Below are 23,549 nucleotides of genomic sequence, written 5' to 3'. Positions count from 1 at the left end.
CTTTGTTAGCCTGTTGCAGAAATGGGTCAGTTGCTGAAGGTATAAAGAAACCACACACACAACCTCCCTACCCCCACACAGTATTCTGTAACTGCACTACACTTGACAAGTTTGGGTGCAACTCTGTACAGGAGTCTTCTGTTCCAGCCCCTTGAACACTGGCCTGTTTCATGGACTCTGGAGAAAGGTCAGCGGTGGTGGCGGGACGTTTCGGGAGGGAGTGACAGTTTGCTGTCCGCTGACGCTGCTCGAATGCTCAGAATTCCTGCTGCGCTCCCAAGGTTTTATTCCCTACCCATGGTCCTGTTTTAGCTGTTCTGTTCGCGCGACACATAATTGAGGTCTTTGTTCTCCGTGGCAGTCCACACCGAGTAGCATTGGTGCTGCGCAAGTTTCAGGAATTCACTGGTATGCCTGCGGAGTTGTGTTCATATGCTTCTTCAACGTCTGCGTGAAGGATGGAGATTTTGTTGGACATTTCTCTGTTCTTTGGCGTGTCAAAAGTCTTCCTTACATCGGTTGTATGATGACATGTACACTATACATGTCAGAAAATGACAGCATTTTAAGTGACTCATTTACTCTGAAACTGGAGCTTGAAGGTGATGCTCTTTTAATGTGGAGGGCACGTGTCGTCACATCCAGTCGTGTTTTTAGAGCATATGTTGTGTCTTTTACAACAGGTTTCACAGGGAGTGTGGGAGCATTTCTCCTAAACTGACTCAACAGGCTGTTTTGGATTGTAATCATTAACCCATCCACCCAACACAGAGTTTTCCTACATGGCCACACTCTGCGGGGGACTGCAGACTTCATGTCAAACACAGGATTTGGATCTTGTAATAAGCAGTGTTTGCAAGCATTAGCACACTGTTCTTTTAAAAAGGTTTGCAGGAAACCTATTGTTTTCATGTAAAAGTGTCAGAATTTGTGCCTCCATGAGTGCACACTCCTAATTAAAACACAACCTCAGCATGTTGATATTTGCCTCTGTGAGATTGACTAGTATTCTTAAAGCTATTCTGTTAAGTAATCTGCTTGAGTACCTCCCCACTCTCTCCGCTCAGTCCTCATCCAGCACCTCCCAAGTGTTGTCACATACTCGCTCGAGGACTGACTGATTGCTTGGTTGTGGTGGCTATACATGGACGCTGTACATGAGCGAGATGCATGGGTGCGCGTACAAAATGCTGTGCGAAGGGACTCGTAGATGCCACAGAGTTTTGGCAAGCAGTGGCTCGGGACGACGCGGTTCAATGACAAACCTCTCGCCGCCGTCCTCGTCTTGTTCTGTCCTTTGGCTCTTGTCAAGTCGAGAAGGAGCCTTTCCTTGACCCAAAGTTTTAAGTCGTCGTTCAAAAAGGGTGTTTTTACAGCGTCGCCATAAAGCTGTGTCGAGCTCAGCTGTCTTTTCCGTGATGACGAGAGTTCCCATTAGTAGTATTCGTGCATGGCGTTTCCACACGTGAGCAGGGTCGTGCAGGCCGGTGGGTGTGTCTCAGCCACGTGCATCCTGCTTCCATCATGCAACTCTTCCTGTGAGCGGCGGGTCGCTCGTCCACATTTCAGGTTTCAGACGGCCTTCGATAATGGATTAAATAGACAAATGCCAGGAAGGCACTTAGCTATTGATCACAGCGGCAGACGCTGCATCCATTTCCCCGCAAACCCTCCAGGAGAGCAGTATTTAAAGCCAGCTGATTAACCACCCGCTGGTCCCTTTGCTTTTTGTAATCCTTTCATCCTCCCATTGCCTTCCATCATCGCTGCTTTCTCCAATTGTGTTGATGTTTTCCAAAAGTGCAGCACTCCTCTCTAAAAGCCGGGAGGGAAACCAAATATTGTACAAACAGCATTAGTTTGCAGGTGATTTATTTGACCTGATTTGTGCGCAATTTGTCGAGCTTTTAGGAAAGGTAAATTGTGGCTTACAGGAAGCGCTTGAGCTCTTTAAGGTTCCAGGCAAATGCATTGCAACTTTGCACACGTGGATGATGTGGAGAGGTGCTGCTGAAAGTTGCTGTTTATTCTACGGTTTGTAGACAACCAGCCAGTTGGTTATCTTTCTCCTGCTTTTCATAGAACCGCGATTTGTCGTCGTACAAAATGTGACTCTTGCTTGAATGAAGAAACGGGTGGGAACGCAATTCAATTTTCTTTTTCTTTTAATACAGACGACTTCCTGCTTCTCATGACCAAATCATCATCGGTCATGAGAAGCAGGAAGTCGTATATATGTTTTAATAGTTTACCAACAGTTCAAGCTTTCCGACTAAAATGTAGTTGACGAACAAGAATTTAATAACAAATCTCAACCTCACTTGAGCCCAGATGAGCTCTTCTGCACTTCTAATAACTGCACTTATTAGAAAGCAAGACTTATAAATTTACTCACAGAAAGTAAACTATAAAATAATAAATACTAAAGAAGGTCGATGTCGACTCGTTATAACTTGTTGAAGTTATCGACACCAACTTGTGGGAGCAGGATGTAGAAGCACTGAATCAAACCATCAAGTTGCAGCATGAAATTACGAGAAATTGCTCCAAAACCAGGAAACAAGTGGGCCCCGGTCCCCAAACCTTTATCTGGTATGCTGTTGATCGTGCCCTGGTTGTCCTGGCTCTGCTTTGTGTCACAATGTGGATATGAAAAGGACGTGCTGGAGAAGAAGAGAGGTGGGAAGGAGGTGTGTGCAGTGAACTCTCTTCTCTCCATTGTGACGTTGCGCTCGCTGCTTGAATTCCATAAAAGTCTTCTATGAAGCAGGAAATGACCTCCAGAGTCTGGCATGTTGTCCTCCGGTCGCTGCCGTCATTGCTGGAGCAGCACGCTTCGTCCTCCTCTCCCCCTCTACGTCAGCGATCCCTCTTTTCCTTTCTCTTCTCCTCCTGCCCACAGATATTTCTGTGGAAAATACTTTTACTATGTTGTCTCCCTTTTGGGTTTTTCTTTTTTTCTCTCTTCCTAATGCTGGACTCATATTTGACACAATATGCTTTTCAAGGCATGAAGCAGTTGATAGGAAACTGAGGTCTTCCCCTACTTTCTGACCTGGGTTCATGTACTCTGATGCTCAATGTTCCAGAAATAGAACTTGAGCAAACTAATTGGTTTTGTGCGAGTCTGATAGTTCATGTGGTTGTTTCCAGTTGGGGGGTGCAGTGCAGTTTTCTTGGCCACCGTACCACCATCCCACCGCAGAGAAGTTTCCTTGCGTGTCGGAGGAAACGTGTTTTGTATTTGTGCTGACCTACATATTAACATTTTGGTGGATGTCATCATCCCGCATTCATTTTGATTTCATCAAAGCGTGTCGTTCGTAGTCGAGCATGACTTGGACGGTTTATTTCTTTCCATTTGTCCACCTCCACTGGGAAGCACATCTATGAGGAGACGCTAAAAGAAAACGTCAGCAAGCGAATTCCTTTATTTATTTATTTTTTTCCACAATGTTTCCTATTAGAAGCTTTAAAGTAAAGATCGACTGAATTTTTTTCAGACAACTTTTTACCTTAACTCTCAACCTTAGAGTTGAATGGTGCAGAGTTCATAAATATGCATATCGGTCACTGTTAATCGTTCCACATCACTACAGGGAAGATTCAAAGAAGACCAGCAGCTGTGGTGTTCAATCAGTTACACACATGTTGTGATATCATTACTTTGTACTGATGGTTGTCACACCAGCTTGTTACATGTATGAATCATTCATGACGAGGATTCAAAAATGCTGGAAATACTTGAGCAAACTGAAGCTGCAGAAGTCCACAAATTTAGGAGGATTTTTTTTTATTTTCCCCCACCTAAGTAACGGTACATTTATTTCAGTAAAGCGTGTGAGTACTTCGGACTGGTTCTGAAGTCCTAATGCCAAGGTGTGTTTTGTTTTTAAGGTAAGATGCCTTAAAGGAAGCATGTTTCGGTAACTCTTACTTTTGTACTTGAGCAGTGTGGTACTAAAGTATTTTTTCCCCCCCGCAAATATCTGTGTTTCTCCTTTACTCTCTTGACTTTCTGTGTCCTCCTGCCAGCATTTTGACTGAAGGGTTATAGTGACCGGTGGGAGATGGCTTTGCTTTGACAATGGAGCGCAGCTTTCGCAAGGAAACAGACGCTATTTTACACAGGATGCTGAACTTCCTTTGGGATTTTTCTTTTTTCTTTCTTTTTTTAAAAAATTTAATTCACAACACTTTTCCCCCTCTTGCCTGCTTCACGTTCCCGCCTTCCTGTCTTTCGAGCATTCGGGCCATTTTGTTTTTGTTTGGCTGTGAAAGAAAGATGGGCATTAGATATCATCGTCATGGTGATGTGGGAGCCGTGAACAGGTCTGAAATCTTTTACTTTCATTATCATACACGCTGATAGGATGTAAGCACATTCCCTCCCCCTCTGTCACCTCGGCCTTGACACACAGCTCAGACATATCACTATGTGTAATGAAAGTCATTGATTTGGAATGGAGCCCCTCGAAAGGTCTGGCATTAAGAAGTGAGAAATGGCCCTGCAGCCTGTGTGATCATCTCGCTGTCTAATCTCTCTGACAGGAAGTAGTTAGCCTAAGTGCCGGTCCTGCCCAGGCCAGAGCTTTCCTGTTTCAGGGGCAAGATGCTGCTGTGATTGTACTGCTCTGCACTCACCCCTCGCAGATGTGGCCATATGTAGACTACTGGCCACTGATATTGCATGCATACTCACCGATTCCCATATATAGACAGCTTTGGCGACTCCGCTCAAATCTTTTTGAATCTTCATCTGTTTTTCTTTCTTTCGGTATTCTGCTTGGCACACAGGATAACACAAGGAAGCCAGAATGACACAAGTGCTTAGTTCAGAGCTGCAGCTCTCAGGTTTCTCATCTTGTTTTTTGTTGTTGTTGTTTTTGTTTCAAGCATAGATGTGAAATGTTGTGAAGTTGTTAGTATTTACAACAAATTATCAACTACTGTAACATGTTTCCATCTAAATTGTAAATCAGCAAATGATCTGCAGAGACTCAATGGAAATATTTTGAGACGGGCAGAAGCTTTATTTGTGATTGATTGTGTGATGGAGAATGTGTGACATATAGAAACCAGCTGTTCTAAATCTGCTCCGTGCTGCTGAGGTGATTATCTACACAGTGTACAAGGAAGAGCTTCTGTTGTAATCATTTTGTTTTTGTTCCGATGTGCTTCTCTTGAAGTGTCCAATGGAAGAAAAAGTAGTACTTATTGGTGTAAACTAAGGATGCAATAATAATTATTTTTATTTCCTTCTTCTGATGACCGGCCAAATATATTTATTCATAGTTTATATACAGTAGAGATCCCTAAGGGTGTGGAAAGCTAAGGATTAGTGAGCAAAGATTAATTTGCTGAAGCTATTTGTCCTTCTCCTTCCTGTAGTGCAACCAGCACAGTAGGGAGGAAATGTTAGTGCCCCACATTGTTTCTCTAACACCACACACCTGCGTGTCAATGGGGTAAACTGATCTGAAGTTTTTTGTGTCGCATCTCGGCCCACTTTTCATTCATTTAAAAGCCGTCACTCCACCCCTCCGTCTGTCTGCACTCTCCCTTTCACCGAACAAAGCTTCAGGAGCTTTTCTGTTTTTATAAACAGCGTATTGGTTCATGTCGGTTAGAGAAAAGTTTGGAAAAATAATCAGCGAAGCTTCTGTCACTCCTATTTCATTCAGTTTCCCAAACATCTTACTTAATAGCAGGTTTGCAGCTCAATGTCCACAAGAAATGGACTTCACTAAGATTTCTATAGAGGTTATGGCGTTTCCTGTTTGGCTCGCGAAGGGCATCAATGGTTATCTCAGTCCTGAGGGGACGTGACGCAGGATAAATACATGGATGGAGGGACAGATGAATATTGTGTATCTGCTCCACTGATCTTGGCCCCACAGATTCTTTGAAATGTAATTATTGCACTGGGGAGCTGAACACTTAATTGTATAAAGCTGGGTTGGGGCGGAGGGAGAGTCCCCCCACTGTTTTCTGATGTTTGGGCTCGGACACAAATGGATACAAACTATCCGTCTCTAAGGAGGTTTCCTCTGGCCTTTTTTCCTAATGCATTGAAGTCAGCACTGTTGCATCATTTGACTCTAACAGACTGGTTCCTCCTAAATGACTCCTCATTCCACTCTAATGTGCAATGTTCATAGGATTTCAGTTGTTTCCTCTAATTTCCATGGATGTACCCTCTTTTAATGGAACTGGAGTGAGATCACCTTCATTGTAGATACGCTGATGCTCAGATTTCTACCTAAAATAAAGATCCTGCTTCCCTTGTCATCCAGCTTTTATCCTTATTCATCCGACTTGAGCAATTTTTGGACTTACAAATTCCAGTTTTTGACCATCCACAGAAAAAAGAGGTCAAGACTGATATTCATTGTGATCTTACAATGATTGGTGTGTTTTATTTTAGAGGTTTTCTAGATTTAGACAAGTGTGTGTATGAAATACTGGTGGTACGCTCCATAAAATCAATACCACATTGGAATTTTTAATGAGTCTTTTTTCAGACTCTACATGTCTTGCATATTTAATGGCTGCGATAAAAAGCATGTTTGATGGACTATTGGCCGGAGCTGTTAGTTGATGAAAGACTGATGTGAACTCGACTAACCTCCTTCACAAACTGTTGTTATTACTCGTTATTTTATGCTGGGCTTTGGAATCATCCTGTGTAGAGTTCAAATGTTCCTCTTGTGCAAGAATCAAGTCGAAGCGGAGCTGCAGATTCTAATGAATGCACCAAATTATCCAAAATTGCGTTTCATATTCAGATCGTGATGAGAAACCACGACTGTCTAATCTGTAGAGCCATCGGATATTCATTATGAAAATGCACTGCCACCAGTACCACTTGCAATTACCGTTTATGCAGTATTCCTGCTGAACATGCATTAGTTTCCATTTTTATCGCTTAGACCAAATTCTCTGTCTGAGTCTAGATTTATGAGGTTGGGAACAGCCAGTGCATTTAACATTTCCAGCTGTGCACGTCTTTGCAAAGCATTGGTAACAGACAATGGTCGCTTTCTTTCACAACAGATTGAGGATGTGCGAGAATCCAATGAGTTCCTTGAACTGGGCTTTTTCCCCGAGGGGTGGTTTTTTTGTTTTTTAAAAGGAACATGTGCATCTTGGGTTTGAACAGCGTTATTTCCAACCTGGCTACCGCAATCATATCATCTGTCATTCTTGTGTTGTGTGGCTAGAAACAAGTTTGTCCGCTCCTCTTCTGCATGTTTGGCCGCTGCAGATTAGTGATTATGTCCCTTGAGTGTCTGGACTAGTTTTTAACACAAGCTCTGATGCTGCTGAATTCATCGTATCATTTCTAATCTGTAATCTTTCAATCTCCTGTCTGTCGTACAGATACTGTCATCACCTGTCTGGGTTGAACCTATTGTATACATGTTGGCTATCTGATGCTGATGCTATCTGGCGTGACTGCACGAGCTCCAAAGCGCCCCAAGGCCGTTTACAGTCGCTCTAATTTAAGGACGGTGCACAGCAGCTGTTTGTTGTATCTTTGCTCGTCAATGCCGACCCTCACCCTGCTTCAGACAAGGAATACATTTAGAAAGAGAAGGGCTCCGGTGTGGTACAGGGGGGGGACCTGTGTATGCATACATGTGTATGTCTGTAAATGGGACGGAGATAATAAGACAGCCAAACCTGCCACTCTGTGTCTTTGTTGTGTATGAAAACAAGTTGTCGCCTTGCACCGCTGCCCCCACGGCGTCAACCAGGAGTCGCCAAGGAAACGGCATGACCAGCCTCACCCAGCTGTAAAGCACGCTATTTATCAGCCCGTGGCTTTAAAAATGACAGAGCTTTGCATCTTCACTAACACTAACAGATTTCTTCTGACCTCCAATATTGTCAGTTGTACTACTCATCCCACAAATGCACAATCCTTACAAATGTGGCATTGCTTAAAAAGGGAAATAAATTGTTTTTCCTTTACTACAAGACTTATTGCTACAAATTGACACAACAACACTGCTTCCTTACGTTTGTGCATTTTTTTTTTTTGTCATTTTGAATCTGCTCTTCTTCCTAACAAGTTCTATAAAGAGGCTGCGTCTCTTGCGTGCCCACGCTGAGCTCCTCCTTGTCCTCCTCCCTCCTTCTCATGTCCTTTCTCTCGTTTTTTTTCCCTCATCCTCTCCTCTGTTGTCCCGTCCCCTCCCCCCTACAGACCTCCATAAACAGAGCTGCCTCCTAATGTAAACACCACAGATACTCTGACCAGGAGGGGATGGATGGAGGGAAGCAACACTCCCCCAATAAGATCCCGTCAGACTACTCCATTTTTGCATACAGGGAGATTTGAACATATCCTGCTGTTTATCCGTGCCAATTTTTTTTTAAATGAGTTTCTGGCTGTGGTACTAGCTGCACAGAGGAAGCGGTTTAGGCCTTTGGTGGTGAATAAAAAGGGGTTTGCTTGGCAGAATTTCTGGTTAGATTTTGCTCGTTAAAGCAAAGACACGTGCGACACGGAGAGCTAATGTTGTTAATAGGTGGATAAGAACACTTTCCCCTTGACAAACACCCAAACCTGCATACACACAAAGTGCACAATATCTGTGTCGTCTTTCACATCCTGCGGAGGTCATAAAACTTGGTTTTCCCATTCGGCCACCCCCCCCTCCCCTTGTACACGCATATACACACACACACACATATTGCTCTGTGGGTCCACATTTAATGCACCCAATTACTTAGGCCCTCCACTCCTCTGGCTGCTGCATTACGTCATGCTTGGCAGGCTGTATTTTTAGCTGGTAGATGCCATTGACCACTCTCTCTCTCCCTGTGGATTGAGTTACCACCTTAATGCTAAAATTGCCCAATGGAGGCCTCCTCGAGCTGCCCTCAGCCAATCACAATACATCGAACCACTGCGCAGTGACACAAGCGAAGAGAAGAGAAGGCTGTGTCCAGTGAGGGCTGGGCGGTGGGCAGCGTCAAAGGAAACGGAGAAGCGGAGGCCATAGAAGGCGTAGTGACGGTAACTGAGACCAGCCCAGACCTACATTCATGCCTTTCCACAGATTGTATGGTGGTCATACCCGCTGAGTATGAAGACGTTTCTATAGATCGTGGTCTGTGGCGAAGGCCAGAGTGCCAAATGCTAATACTGGCTGTTCAGCGTGGCTCCCGGACACCAGAAATTACAAGGTTGTAAGAGGAAAATCTGTGAGCACAGTTATGAAAATACACTCCGGATTATTTTCAGTGTTTCTCTCCGCTCTACCTCTCATTATTCCAGCCTTTTAATAGTCGGCAGGAAACTTTGGGGAGCTGTTTTTCCGATTGTGGCAATGAAGTTATGTTGTGCACAGCTGAGGCATTGGGGGGGGGGGGGGGGGGCGAAGACAGTGAGACCCCATGCTGCTGGAGTAACTCACCCAGGGCCTTAGAAAGCTTGGAATGTTTTCGCTCAAGTACCAAGCGTTTGCCCGCTGGAGTAAACAGGGTAGAACACAACAGCTTGACAAACAGTCCTCCCCAACACAATTCTCCAGGCTCTCACAAAAAGACATCTGCATTCAGATGCTTGTGGCCCTTCTTGTTCTTCTCAAGCTTGTGCTTCCCCTCTTAATCGTTATTGTAATCTCTTCCTCAGCCCAGTTTGCTTTACTTGCACCACAGTGGTCTTCTTTCTTCGCTCTAAGCAGGCAGTCTGTTGTTTCACCTTCTCACCCACTAATCCCGTTCATTCAGCTCTTAGACAGGGTCAGCGGGAGAGTGTCAATAACGCATAGAGACGCCCCTATGCAAAGCAAAGGTCAACGAAGGCAAGAGCAGCACGTGAAAACAGAGGGCCACTCAAGGTCTTGGTTACCGCGGCAACGAGCCGGTTGTTTGGCAGATAGAGGAAGTCAGCATGGACATTCAAGGTCATGTTTTTTGAATGTTACACTGATTTAAATATTCCATACACAGAGTGAATGAGTAATGAGCAAAGCTAGTTGATGGAAAAACTGTTGGGTTGATGCAGAGTGTAAATTTAGTCTCCCGAATGCTGTCGAAAGAGTACTGAAAACCTCAGTTCAAGCACAAATACAATTACAGTGCTGCGGTTGTACCCAGCTGCAAGTAAAAGTACCATGTTAAATGAACAATCAAGTAAATATACGCAAACTACTACAAATTGTCTTTTTAACTGCATTCAATTTCCATGGGGTGGCTGTGGCCCGGTTGGTTGAGTGGTCGTAGGTTCCAATCCCAATCTCTACTGTCCATATGTTGAATTGTTTTTAAGCAAATCACTGCTTAAAAACTGCTCACAGTGGATGGATGGAATGCCTTACTTATGGCTGCCACATCCATTTGTTGGGGCAGTGGTAGCCTGGAGGATAGTGGGCTTGGGTTGGAGAGTTTGAAGGTTTGAATCCCACAGCAGACGTGTCACCACTGTAGGTCCCTGAACAATACCCTTGACCGCCACCCATCATCTCTCTGGAGCACCGCAATGTGGCCTCCACATCCTTGAAATAGGATTTGTCAATTTTGGGGCGGGGGGGGTTAATAAAGTCAACAGCAGTGATTGGATTATATTCAATTGTGTCAAAGCACATTTCGCAGATGAATAAATTATACAAAGTGGCAGTATGTTAAGAAGATGTAGCTATATAGCAGGAATTTGATCTGTTAGAAAAGAAATTGTCATTTTGCCTTTAAGCATGTACATTGTACTTGGTAATTAGCTGATTTTATCCTCGCAGGTTGTATATTGTATTGAAGTAAAAATGTAATTAATTACCCAGAAACTCTACTTGTTACAGTAACATGAGTATTTCCCATCCATTATAACTTGAGTATGTCCAATAGTACTTCTGTCCTTCCTCATGTACTTGGATGATGTGACATCAAATCGCTTTACCTACTAATATTAACACTAACAATAGGTTCAATAGGTTATGGTCTTAATGAAGAACCCCTCCCGGTTTTACAGTACATTGTCATTATTATTAATTCTTCTGTTGCACTTATCTCTTAGTTGACAAGAATGCTGAATCTGTTGTGTCGTTTTTTTACTTCAGTTTCAGGTGTACACTGTTTTGTCTCTACCTTTGTGCTTCTCACTGAATATCAGAAAATGTCTAAATGTTTCATGTGCATTGGTGACACAGCAGTGTAAAAAGCTGGAGCAGATCAGATCGAACACTTCGTTGAAAGGATGACCATGCAATTTGACGTCTCATCTGGGCACAGTGACTCAGAGTAGAGAGAGAAACACGGAGTGAGACTGAGGATAAGCTGCAGAAGCAATGAAGGGGGATGTGGGCGTAGGAAATGAGACACCACACTGGGAAGTGCCTTCCTGGACTAATGCCGGAGTAATGACATCACTGTTCAGAGGGGACATCTCAGCACAGCAACAATAGGATGAAAACTGTTCCCTCCATCAGGTTGTCAGAGTTTACCACCACCAAGACATTGATACTTCACACCAAGACTTTATCAAGAAATGGACTGTATCAACTCTCAGATTTCATGTTTCTAATAGCAGGCTCACACTGATGAGTTAAAGACACAGAGTTTGTTGTTGTATTTGTCTATTAAGCCTTGAAACGAGAGCTATTTCTTTGTTTCTCTATAGAGAAGTTGTTTGGTTTTTTTACATTTTAAAGTTATTTTTGTACAACTGTTTGATGATCATCTTGATTGCATGTTGACCTCAGAGTTTCAATTTCTATCTTTGGTTAGAGAGATATCTTATGATGTTGTACAACAGAATTGTCTATCCATACAGAGGAGGCACTCTTTAAATCTATTAGAATTAATATCTGGGCCAGGTGTTCTCTAAAAAGAAATAAAATCCAAATTGAATTGAGGCGTGTTCAACATTTCCTCAGGCGGACCAAATAGAATCTGTATTTTTCTTTAGCTATTTGTTAATGATTACCATTAACCGATGCTCTCCAAACTCATTTGTTTGTCAGCATTATTTCGAATATGAAACAGTGAAATCAACTAAAAAAAAAATAATCCATAATAAATAAAGGTAAATAAGAAAACAAAAAGACAAAAAAATTAAATAATGAAACAAATGCATTCATCATTGCTCGAAAAGGAGTAGGAAGAAGTATAAAAACGTATTTAATCCTACCCCCTAATCTCTATTTTATATGTATACACACATTCATACACATATACGTACACACCTATTCTTAAATGTCAAATTTTACATGATTATCAATATGGTAACACATTCACACACATTAACACATTTGAATTGATTATCATATCCTCTTAAGCCATCTCCTCGACAGTGTTTCACAGTATAAAACATCTGCAACTAAACTGATCCTCACTCCATCGAAATGCGAAACCAGAACCACAATTTGCAAAACAGATGCTTCGAGTTCCTTTAAATCCCCGCAGCCGTCACCTTCCCCTTGAAGACCGACACGTACACCCTGAGACCACAGGTTTGTCTCCATTGTGCCGAGCCCCTACACAGCAGAAGCCTGGAAGCCACGCGGGCTTTTGAGTGCCTTATGTCTGCTTAAAGGGATCACGATATGGCTTTGAACAAAGAGGGAGGTATGAACCTGATATTCCCACCGTGTCACACAAACAGCCACGTCTTTCACATACTCTGTCCTCTCCTCCCTCTCACTTTGACTTCGCCGCCCCTGTGCAAACCTTTTTTTGGCGCTCCTCTTCACCCGAACTGTGACCTCTGCCCCGCAGGGGACATATCTGGTGATCTTATGTCAGTACAGTGTGCTGAATACAGACTGATGACTTTTTTGGTTTTTTTTGTTCTTTACACTTTCCCTTTTCTGCCATCGCATCCCTTTAGACCAGGGGCGTCAAACATAAGAAGCTCCAGTTCAGCCCATAAAACCACCAAGAAAATTGTAAAAAAATGTCATTGTCATTGACATTGATTTTCTTCATTTATTCTTTTAACAAAGTCAATTAGAGTAATGGCCACAACACTAAGACCCAAGCTCAGATACCGGTGATGGTATCATAGAATGTAACGACCTCGTTGCTACAAAAATTAGCCTCACAGCCATACTGTTGGAATGAATCTGTAAAAAATGCATAACGCAGAAGTTTTTTTTTGGACATTTCACTCTATTTTATACCAGAAGGTTTTGTTAAAAAAAATTTTGGTGTTCTTTTTTTTAAACTCAAAGAAATGTTTGGCCGATCCACTCAACATGAAATTGGGCTGTCTGACCCCTGAACTAAAATGTGTTTGACTGAGACAAATCCTCTAATAACTAAGGTTTTGGAAGTGAGGTGAATGCCGCCTTTCACACACTTGAACATCGCTAAACATCCAACTGTAACTGTATTTTTCTGTGTTGTAGATGTGAAGAAGGACTGGTCGGACCATGCCCTGTGGTGGGAGAAGAAGAAGACGTGGTTGCTGAAAACCCACTGGACGCTTGATAAGTACGGCATCCAAGCGGACGCCCGGCTGCTCTTCACGCCGCAGCACAAGCTGCTGCGCCTCCAGCTGCCCAACATGAAGCACATGAAGGTCAAGGTCAACTTCTCGGACCGGGTCTTCAAGGCTGTGTCGGACATCTGCAAAACTTTCAGTGAGTGGGAGGCTGTGACTAATTCTCACATCGGAGAAGGTGGTTTAATCTATCTGTGGATGTGGAAAACAGTGGTGGAGTCATTCTGAGATGAGATGTGGCCGACTGGCAAAGAGTTGTGGAAATGAAAACCTAATAAAGCATGGCTTACTGGATCCAGTAGCCTCACTTTAGGTGCCTCATCTGCTTAAATTAATTGCGCCTCTGGTAAGTGTGAGGTTCTGAAAGCTTCACTAATCACATCCTTCCTGTCACATTGTTTTTATCCCTGACGATCCGTCTTGTTTATTAAACACTGTAAGCTCTGCATGCTGAAGTCACGTCTCGCGACTGGTTGTCCACCTTCACATCTCGTCCTTGGAACTTGGACTCCATCGGTCTTGCAGTAATGTTTAGTAAACATAGATTAGCAATCTGTGTCATGGTTAAACAGACACACACCAAATAAATAATTCTCTCGCTTCTTGTGCTGCTTTACCCACCATCTCGTCAATTAATATTGGAATGTGCGTCGTGGTGTAAGCAGTACTCCGACTCTGGATATCTTCTGTCACTGGCTCCATGATGTCCTGTCCTGTCTGCTGAGGTCACATGGAGCCTAACAACCCCTGACCTGCTAACGCCCACTTTTCCTCAGTTCACTCCTCAACACTTGCCCCTGTGATTGAAACGCCAGTCCTGTTTGTAGGTCTGGAGGCCCCCCCGCCCCCCAACACCCCCCCCCCCCCCCCCCCCCCCCCCCCCCCGAACACACGCAAACATCTCCGCACACCTGTTCTGTTTTTGTCACCGAGGTCTGTCGGCCAGTAGAGTCAGTACCTCCAGTCGAAGTTTTCTTGTGTTCATTGGCTCCGACAGGTAGCACCAGGCTGCTTTTTTTTTTTTTTTTTTTGGTTTTGTGTACTCAGAACAGCACTATGAAATAGGTTTTAGTTGAGTGCAAATATACAAAGAGGCTGTTTTTAAACTCGGTGGCAGCAAGTCGTGGGAGAAACAGGCCTGCAGCCTCTCTGTCAGGCCTCATTTGGACTGCGTCTGCTTCCACTTTGGTTACAAATCAGTTTCAACTCCTCAGAAATCCACAGCAAAAGTCTTGTGCATGTGATAGCAGGGCAAGACGTGGTACAGATACTATAAGCACCGTGCGTCCTGAATGTACGCGCCTGCTAATTGTTAACGGACAGTGGGAAAGTTCCTCTGACTGTAACTGGATGACATCTGACTTAGCTGACTTGCAGCTGCTCTGTCCTGGAATTCAGTATTTTTTTTTTTTTTTTATGTCATCTGGGCAACTGAGTTTGACAATTTCCTGTGCACATTTTCTGCTGACTGCCTGTGAGCTGCGAACATTGAAGGAGAGGGGACAGGAAGAGACGAGGCCTGTCCAACTGGCCTTTAAATCCAGACAGGGAAAAAGGAAGGACAGAGATATGAGAAGATACAAAGCCAGTGGTGATAAATTGTTCTGTTTTTTTTTTAATTCGGCTGTGAGCTGAAGTCTTATGTCTGGTCATTCAGCAACACAGAACCTCTTCTATTTTCCAAAACCGGTTAATTTAGTGCCGTCAAAGTTAGACTGTAAACATCTCGTACAGGGAAATGGACAGGACGCTCCATCTGGACTGGACAGTCAAGGAAAAGGGAGCCAGCTAAAGGTTGATGTACTGTAATACTTGAAAATCACTCAGTTCCTCTCTTGTTGTGACCTCTCAGTCAATTTGGCAGCTCTCATATCCTGTGCTCTGCCGAGTCGATAGTGGACAAAAAAAAAAGTCATTTGGGATTTTCCACTGTTAGTTTTTAGGTATCATTTTTAACTTTGTCAACAATTTAGAGAATTCTATCTTGGATAGGATTTGTTGTGATAGTCCATAGGGACGCCACTCCATATTGTTATTGTTGCTTAAACTAAACATTAACAGATTGTAAGTATTGAAATATATATCTGTGTTTTGGAAACTAGCACCGACTTCTTCATCACGCTGCTTTAGTCTGACCAACAGGTCTAAAAGCTCAAATGATACAATAAGAACAATCTTATATCAGAGACGTTGAGTGTCGTTTTTTTCCCCCCTGAATCAACAGAATCATTGATTATTGATGTCAAGTCTGAAGGTCTTTCTTCTCAACTTTTTTTTCCCCCCACGAAAAAATCCTAGTCAGACCTCCTCCTGTCGAGATGATCTAAACTCAATTTACTCACTTCCAACGTATTAAATACATACACATCCTCCCTCTGACAGGAGGCCATTTAACTGTTCCTTCGTCAGCACATAAAATGTACTCTTCACTACTGACTATCACTTGACTTGTGGGTCTTGTGGTTGCTCCGGGAAAAAAAAAAAAAAAAAAAAAAGCTGCAGCTCTCAGCAAAGTCCAGGCCACTTCACTTCATAGTAGTGCCAAATTCTCCTTTACTACCACTTGCAAGAAAACAAGCAAGTAGTATTTTTCTCTGGAACACATAAAGGGAAAAACCTGTTGTAAAATGGATGACCAGGCAGGAAACGGCTGATGACAATAGCGTTTGTCTCTGTATTGCTTGCTTCCAAAAAGCACGACAAAGACGGTTGATAGGTTGTCTTTCAGGGAAGTGTTGGCTCAGAGCAATCTGTTCTCCAGAAAACTGTGACTTCGTGTGGATTGTTGTTTCTGTTGTTTTGGTCCAGCAGTGTGGTGACCCTTCAACCTGACTGGACCCACGGGTTGCTGGCTACTGTTGTCATAACACAGAAACACTGTGATCTGGCCAAAATTCTGACTCCTAAATTAAAGCCTGTTGTCCTTTTTGAGGGGCATTTCTACACCTTTTTAGTCTTAAGAGTAATAGAAATATTGCATTCCCATGTCAGTTTTCCAGAGCTGTCAAACAATGGATGACACTTTAAAGTTTACATGATCAAAAATGTCACCCCATTACAAGATTCAGCAACTTTATTAATCTCCAAGGACAAATTGCTTGTCAGCCATCATGTCAAAATTGAAGTACACTGAAATATCTAAAGAACATAAAAAAACAAAAGAACAAAATATAGTGTTTACAGAATAAGGTCTTGAGGGTTACTATACCTCGCCTGTGTCATGAGTGGCGTTAAGTACCCAGGGAGTTAGATTATTAGAAACCAAAAACATATTTAATTTTCTAAACCAATTTTTTTTTTCCTTTAGCTATGTTCAGCCCTTCCCTTCTTTTACTCTCCCATGAAGTAAACCCTTGATTTGGTACTGCTGAGGTTTGATCAGTCAGTCTTTCAGCCCTGCGGTTGCCTCTTTTTAACATTTAAACCTCTGCGATGGTAAAACAGAAATTTAAACACTCCTCTTTAATGCTTTTTGTCCATGTAGGGTGTCTATCTGTTTATATGACAGAGTTTAATGTTGTAAAATTAGACTGTGACTGGGTTTGTGATTCTTCTGCGGCTGGCCTTACTCACTGCAGTGAATCATCCGTTCCAAGGAGTAGATCCAGTGAGCCCAGCTGGCTCTCGGTCAAGCCCTCTCCTTCTGGCGTCAGGCCTGGTTACTGCCACACGTCTGCATGATGGAGGGTTTGAATCTTATTGTCTAGGTGTCATTTCTGCCGGTGGAAATCATCCAATCCTTTGTCCGTTACTCACTCGCCCTCAGACACCCCCCCGCCATTCACCAGCCGCAAGTATGGGGCGACTGTCGGAGCGATCATCACCCAGATTCTCAAACTGTTTCTATAACATACAATTCAACACTGAACCAAGTATGTCAGCAGAAATGAACCACAACATTTGTCTGTCTAAAAATGTATATTTGAGTAATGACTTACGACTCCTCCAAAATAATAAAACGATCAGAACAAATCCAGCATGATGTGTTCGGGCTCATATTCCATTTACTGCTCAGCAGCCCAGACTAGTGGTGGGTGGCTGCATGACAGTGAAGCAGCTTTATACGTGAATAATATACTAATTACTTTACCAAAGAAATAGTTCTGACTAGCAGGGGAGCAGATGGTTGATCATTCAGCTGACTAATCGTGTGCTTCCCTTGACATTATGCAATCATGCTTGTGTTTGGGACTCTCCACAGTGGTGCATTAAAAAAAAAAAAAAAAATCTAATTTCTTTTTTTTTTTTAAGCTAATTATTTGAAATGATGTCTTCTTCTAGGGTGGGTGGATTGTGGTAAGGCATCACACAATCCAATTGCCTCTTATTGATGATATCCTTACTTTAGCAGACATGGAGCCTCCATCATATCGACAATGCAGCCAGCCTCTTCGTGGGAGTGATGGAAAAAGCATGTCTGTCCATTACTAACTCCACTTGTTCAGGTTTAGAGAGGGACCGCTTCAAATATTGTTTTCGCGGGAATATTTGTATTCCAGTTTCTTCTTCAAATGATTCAAAACCTGATGTGTGAGAACCGAAACCTTTCAAAGATTTGATAACTATTGAAATGGAAGTTGTCTAAATACATGAGAACAGAAATGAACAGAAATGACAGAAATCAGCCGGTGACCTTCCAGCGTCGTCTTACACAGCAGAGTACTGGTGAATATTTGTCATAGGAATACATTCCTAGTGTTGACAGTGTGATCATAACAATTCAAGAGTTACAGTGACATTGTAGTAAAACGCCACATGCCTCTGGAAGAGGGAGCCGCAGCCACGTACTCGCAGCTTGATACACACTCGACTGTGTGTGTTGGCCTCCTCACATAGCTCAGTGGGGCTCAAGCTGAGCAGCACGCCGCAAACTCACATGGCTGTATAAGGGCACAGGGACTGTGTGCTCCACTGCTGCAAGCAGAGTGAATATAAGGGAGGAGGGAGAGACAGAGGGTGGGAGCGTGAGCTCCCATCTGGTAGTTCTTAAAACTCCTGGAATGCTTTTGCTTTAGTTACACAAACCAAACAAGCTTTCTCACCAAGCCAAGACGTTCTCTCGACCCGTCTGCTCGTGCTCTCCTCCACACACACACACACACACACACACCCCCAGCACTCTCTTCAATCTGTCTGCAACACCATCCCAGTCCTTTTTTTTTGGAAAATTAACAGTGAAATCCTTCAGTGGAAAGTGATGAAATTCAATAATGCTCCCTCAAATACATGCTCGCTCTTTAATTTATATGAAATCCCATAAGAAAGCAATCCAGCTGGGGGTCCAGATGTGCTACTTCTCGACCAGCAGCATCCATTCCAGTTCCGACACATTCTGGCCATTTTCGCTCTTTACATCAGAGCCCGAACTCGGCCTCATCTTAAAACGTCTCTGCTGCCGCTGAGTGATGGCTCCCTGGCTTCCAAACCCGGGGGAGGCAGAGCACAGAAAGCAGCTCTGTTTTACTCGTCACACTCACTGTGTGAAACACACACTGTCGTACCGGAGCTGGTCATTTCATTGAAACTACCTGTTTGCTGTCATGTTTGTTTTGTTGTTTTTTCTTCTGTTTTGGTTTGACCTTTGCTGTGTTAACCGCAAGAAGCTGAGGAATAGTTGTACAAAGGAAGCCAACTGGGAGATGGAGGTTGTGTGGGCCTCGTCTCAGCAGGGGATTACAGTTAAAGGACGATTTGTTGGGGCCCCGAGAAAAGGGATTTGAGATTTTCCACCCTTCATGTGCACAGCTGTCTGCAGAGCTTAACCACAAACTCTGTCTATCCTTCTTGTACTTATTCTGCCTTTATGACACTCACAGTAGCATTCTGATATGCCCGCTGTCCCTTATTTGTTAGTGTGCTTTAGAAGTTGTGTGGTTTATTGCTAAGCTGTCATTGAAAAAAACAAAAACAAAACAAATTGCTGTCTTTTGGAGCATCAGTGGCATCAGAACCTGCTCATCTCCAGAAAGGCTTTGGTGCTTCTTAATGTTGTGTTTCCGTGACATCAAATGAACTTTCTCACCGTCTTCTCCAGATATCCGCCACCCAGAAGAGTTATCTCTACTGCGTAAGCCCCGTGATCCCAAGAAGAAGAAGAAAAAGTTAGAAGAGGCAGAGGAGGATGATCTGGAGCTAGAGGGTCCGCTGTTAACCCCCGGATCAGGTGAGCTGTTTTTATAGATTTTGCACCGTCTTTGCTGCAAGAATTTCCACTGAATTGCTCAGAATTGGGGAAAAAAATAAAACATGGACTCGACAGTTAATATTTATTCAATCTTTTTTTCACTTTTCTAACTAATCAGCTGAAAAGAAATGGCTTAGATTCCCATAATCATGTACTTATCGGGTTATATTTTTGCACATTGCTGTAGAGTAAACCTTTCACTTCCCTCAAGCAACAGGTTCCTCCGGCTCTCATTGAGCATCGTCTGCTCTTTAACTGTGTCTGATTGCACTTGTGGCTCACAAAACCACCAAGATAACTCCAGATTGCGACGCGCTGCATCGAGTGACCAAATATGAATGTCTAAGTATTGCGGCCTGCCTGGGATCTACAGTCCTCGCTCCCGATTCCTTGGCAGGGAGGACGAAGAATGGTTGAGATTCCACACATAGTTGGTCACGCTGCCATTTTACACCCAAACCAGGCTACACAAGTGCAGTTAAAAAGGCCCTCCTCCGTCTGGCAGTGTGTGATTGATAGAGTTAAAGCCGTCTGAGCGGAACAAAACCGGGTGGACCGCTGTCAGAGGGTTAGCACCAAGGAAAAGTGCTTATACTGTGGGACCATGTCTTCAACATGGAGTTAGCTACAGTCAGTTTGTTGAGTTGGAGCTCACTATACAGCTTAATATACAATCATAGAGAATTTGAACCATCGTGTCATCGCAGTAAAAAAAATTAAATGATGTGTATGGAAGGCAGCAGCCGCTTCTAAATATCCCATGATGATCACACCCAAAGTTGCATCATTACATTTTGAGGTTGTGCTCCAGTGATGCCTGATACACTTTGTTCCCGGTGGGTAAATATGGTCACGCTATCAAGCAGTGCGGAGAGTTTTACCAGGAATGTGCAGAATCTGTTTACTGTCACCAGTCTACACACACGCACGCATGCATACGCACACACACACACACACACACAACTGGCTCCTGCCTGTTGGATCACATGCTGCAGTGAGAGTCTGTATTTCATGGCCAAGTTAAAGACATTATTCTGTCCCTTGTGGGGAAGATCTAGCCTCTCAGCACAGATCTTCTGATGGAAATCACAAGGTTTTGCAGAGATGCAATCAGGACTACAGCCGTATCCTTTCTCCTTTGCACACGTTCAGTAATGTGTTTTGATGTTGAAATATTTGATGAACACCAAATGCGTTATTCGTTGCCACATTGAAAATAACTAATTTCCCCTTTGTTAAATGTGAATCTCTGTTTTTGTAGCCTGTGTAAGAAAGCCTAATATGAGACATTATATATATATATATATATATATATATATATATATATATATATATATGTATGTATGTAAATTAGCAAGCATTGATAGAATTCTGTTTCAACGATTGATGCTCAGACATGAATGGGAGTCTTTAAAATCTTCCTCAGTGGTGTTATTTGATGCTGACTATGTGGTTTCAACCTTTTACTGCCACCGTTTGACTTATGCCATGTGTATTTCTCATTAGCATAAGTCATGCAGTGTTCAAAATAGCAATACAATCTTCAAACAAGACAAAAATGCAGGGAAATAGAACTGTGGGTGTAGCTACGACTCATAGCAGTAGTCCACAGGACCTTCTTAGTTCAAACAGATGAGATTCACTAGTCTGTCAAACACCTGTAACATGAGCACACTGTGATGTTGAAGAACTGTTGAATATTGAAAGTTGAGTTATGGAAAAGGGGCTGAAGTTTCCACTCGGTGCACAAATTCTACAGCCATCAAATAAAATAAAATCTGGACAATGTGTTGGAAAAAAAAAAACGAACTTTTTTATTGATTCAAATCCATGAATGGTGATGTTCATCCATGACTACATAAAAAAAAAAAAAAAAAAAGTAATTTCTTTCCAAACATTTTTAAATGAACCATTTGGGTAGCTCCAGATTCCTTGTCTGTCATGTCAGATCTCTCTCTGAAGTTTCCATTCTCGCAGCTTGAGCCGTTATGATACTTTGTGTGGTCCGTGATCCCAGTGCCACCACATCATGGCGTCTCTGTTGTACATAATTGTCTTTCATGTCAGATTGGAGGACGACATGCCTCAGACGACTATTTACACTGCAGTTAATCCATGCAGGGCCGGGTGACGTTGACCAAAGCCTTCCTCGAGTTTTCAGTCAGTCATGCTGTGTTGGATGATAATGAATGAATGAATGGATGCATGGAAACGACGGAACCCTGCTGCCCATGCCAGGGCGATCTCCCTTGAAAGGAGGGTAAACTGAGTCATCCGCTCTGTGGCTGGCAACGTATGTGGAAATGCCACAGATCTCCTCATTCTCCTTCTCCTTGACTTTTGTCTCCTCTCCCGTTTCCTTCTGTCCATATGCAGTTTTCAGAACCTTAAATCTGTCCTCTTGGTTATTATTCGATGCCTGTCCGTTCCTTCCCTCCACTTTTTCCTGTCTTTCTTTTCTCTTACTCTGTCTCTTTTGATCCTAGCCTCTGAGATAATATACATCGGACCTGTCAAAGGTAAGCTTTCCCCTTCCTCTGTCCTTCTCTCTTCAGCACTGCTTCCTCACCCATGACCCCATCCCACCTCCTCCCCCCACAGCTGCAGTTTGAGGTCACATGGCATCCCTAACCTTTGGGGCGAGCAGCCGAGTCACCTGACCGCTCCTCCAAAGGAAGTCAGCTGATTAGGGTAGTCCCATGACAAAGGTGTTGCACCCTATTAGAAATTAGCTTGAAAGTCACTTTTTCTGAAAGTGCCTCCAGGTCTGCTCATTGTGCAGAGTAAACACTCCCTCCTCAGCCTCAGAAAGTTTAGCTCAAGGAATCGGCAGTCAGTAAAGTAACAAGGTCAAAGCGGGCATGTTTGATATTGGAAAACTTGTGTGTTTGCTGCATTCCAAATCAGAATCACATGCTTGCAATTCTGCCTCCATGCTTCAACTAACTTCCCACACAGTAACTTTCTGGGGCAAAGAAAAGAGAAAAGTCCACATGTGACGCATTAATTTATTGACGGTTCCCTCATGGTTTACCTCCAGTCCTAACAGCCAGTGGTGGTCCGGCTTCATGAACCCCTGCAGTGGGAGCACGAGGGAGTAAATCCATGTTAACATTCTTTGTGCCTTTTCGCCGACATTGGAGAGTCAGTAAACAGGATGGTGGAGGCCTTGTTGTGTTGCTTTCACCATAAACAGTTTCTCTGGATATTTAGCATTCCTCATGAGACTCTATGGGAGAAGGGAGCGTTCACCCTGACCTCATTAGGATCGGGGGGGAGAGCTATCAAATAACACCTCCTCCATGGGGATGGGTGGCCATAGCCTGCACCCTGTTCTCATGACCTCAGCTCACAAACACAAACATACACACTCACACAAACACAAACCAAGCCCACTTCCTGGTTTCAGAGGGGATGTAGCGGTTTAGCTGGTGTTGCTTCTTGACCCACGGAGGGAGAGAGGGAATGTGGCTAAAAATACTCCTGAAGGCCACACAACAGGAAGTGCAAAAAGGGGCTTCACTGTGAAAGCTTGTGTTGGAGCCCAAATCCTAAATTTAAAACTACATATAAATGGAAGTCGCCACATTTGAATTGTTATTATAAGCTCCTACCAGATTTTTTTGCACTCCTCCTCCTCCTCTCCTGTGCCAGTCTGCTGTGTGAAGTGTATTCCTGCAGGTTTTGTGACTGTAACCAAGTTGGTGACCGTGATAGTGATGTGCATCATCTGCATGCTGATCCACATCAGCCCCACCATCAGTAGGAGGATATTGTAGCAAACACTCATCTGCAGAGTATGGGCTGGTAGTCATATGATGACTGTTGACTGGTCTGCCCATTCTGCAAGCGTGTGTGTGTATGTTGTCACTGTTTTGGTTTCCATTTGATGCTTTTGTGGTGCTGTATCTGTAA

The 23,549-nt window shown here is 43.3% G+C and overlaps 1 protein-coding gene across 4 annotated transcripts in view; it reads left to right on the top strand.

Moving 5' to 3' along the window:
* The window catches only part of fermt2 (FERM domain containing kindlin 2), a 39,244-nt gene that overhangs the window by 2,025 nt on the left and 13,670 nt on the right, over positions 1–23,549 (top strand). For 2 of the 4 annotated variants that reach the window (XM_080512760.1, XM_080512759.1), the window contains exons 3-5: positions 13,356–13,589; positions 19,485–19,613; positions 22,121–22,153. In XM_080512760.1, coding sequence (XP_080368886.1) covers positions 13,356–13,589; positions 19,485–19,613; positions 22,121–22,153 — 396 coding nt within the window. The remainder of the gene's footprint in view (positions 1–13,355; positions 13,590–19,484; positions 19,614–22,120; positions 22,154–23,549) is intronic. The other 2 variants (XM_080512762.1, XM_080512761.1) reach the window with 1 other exon arrangement.

Source organism: Blennius ocellaris, assembly GCF_963422515.1.
Source record: "Blennius ocellaris genome assembly, chromosome: 17".
Lineage (NCBI taxonomy): Eukaryota > Metazoa > Chordata > Actinopteri > Blenniiformes > Blenniidae > Blennius > Blennius ocellaris.
Note: the sequence above shows the minus strand (reverse complement) of the source record. Positions and strands in the feature narration are given on the sequence as shown.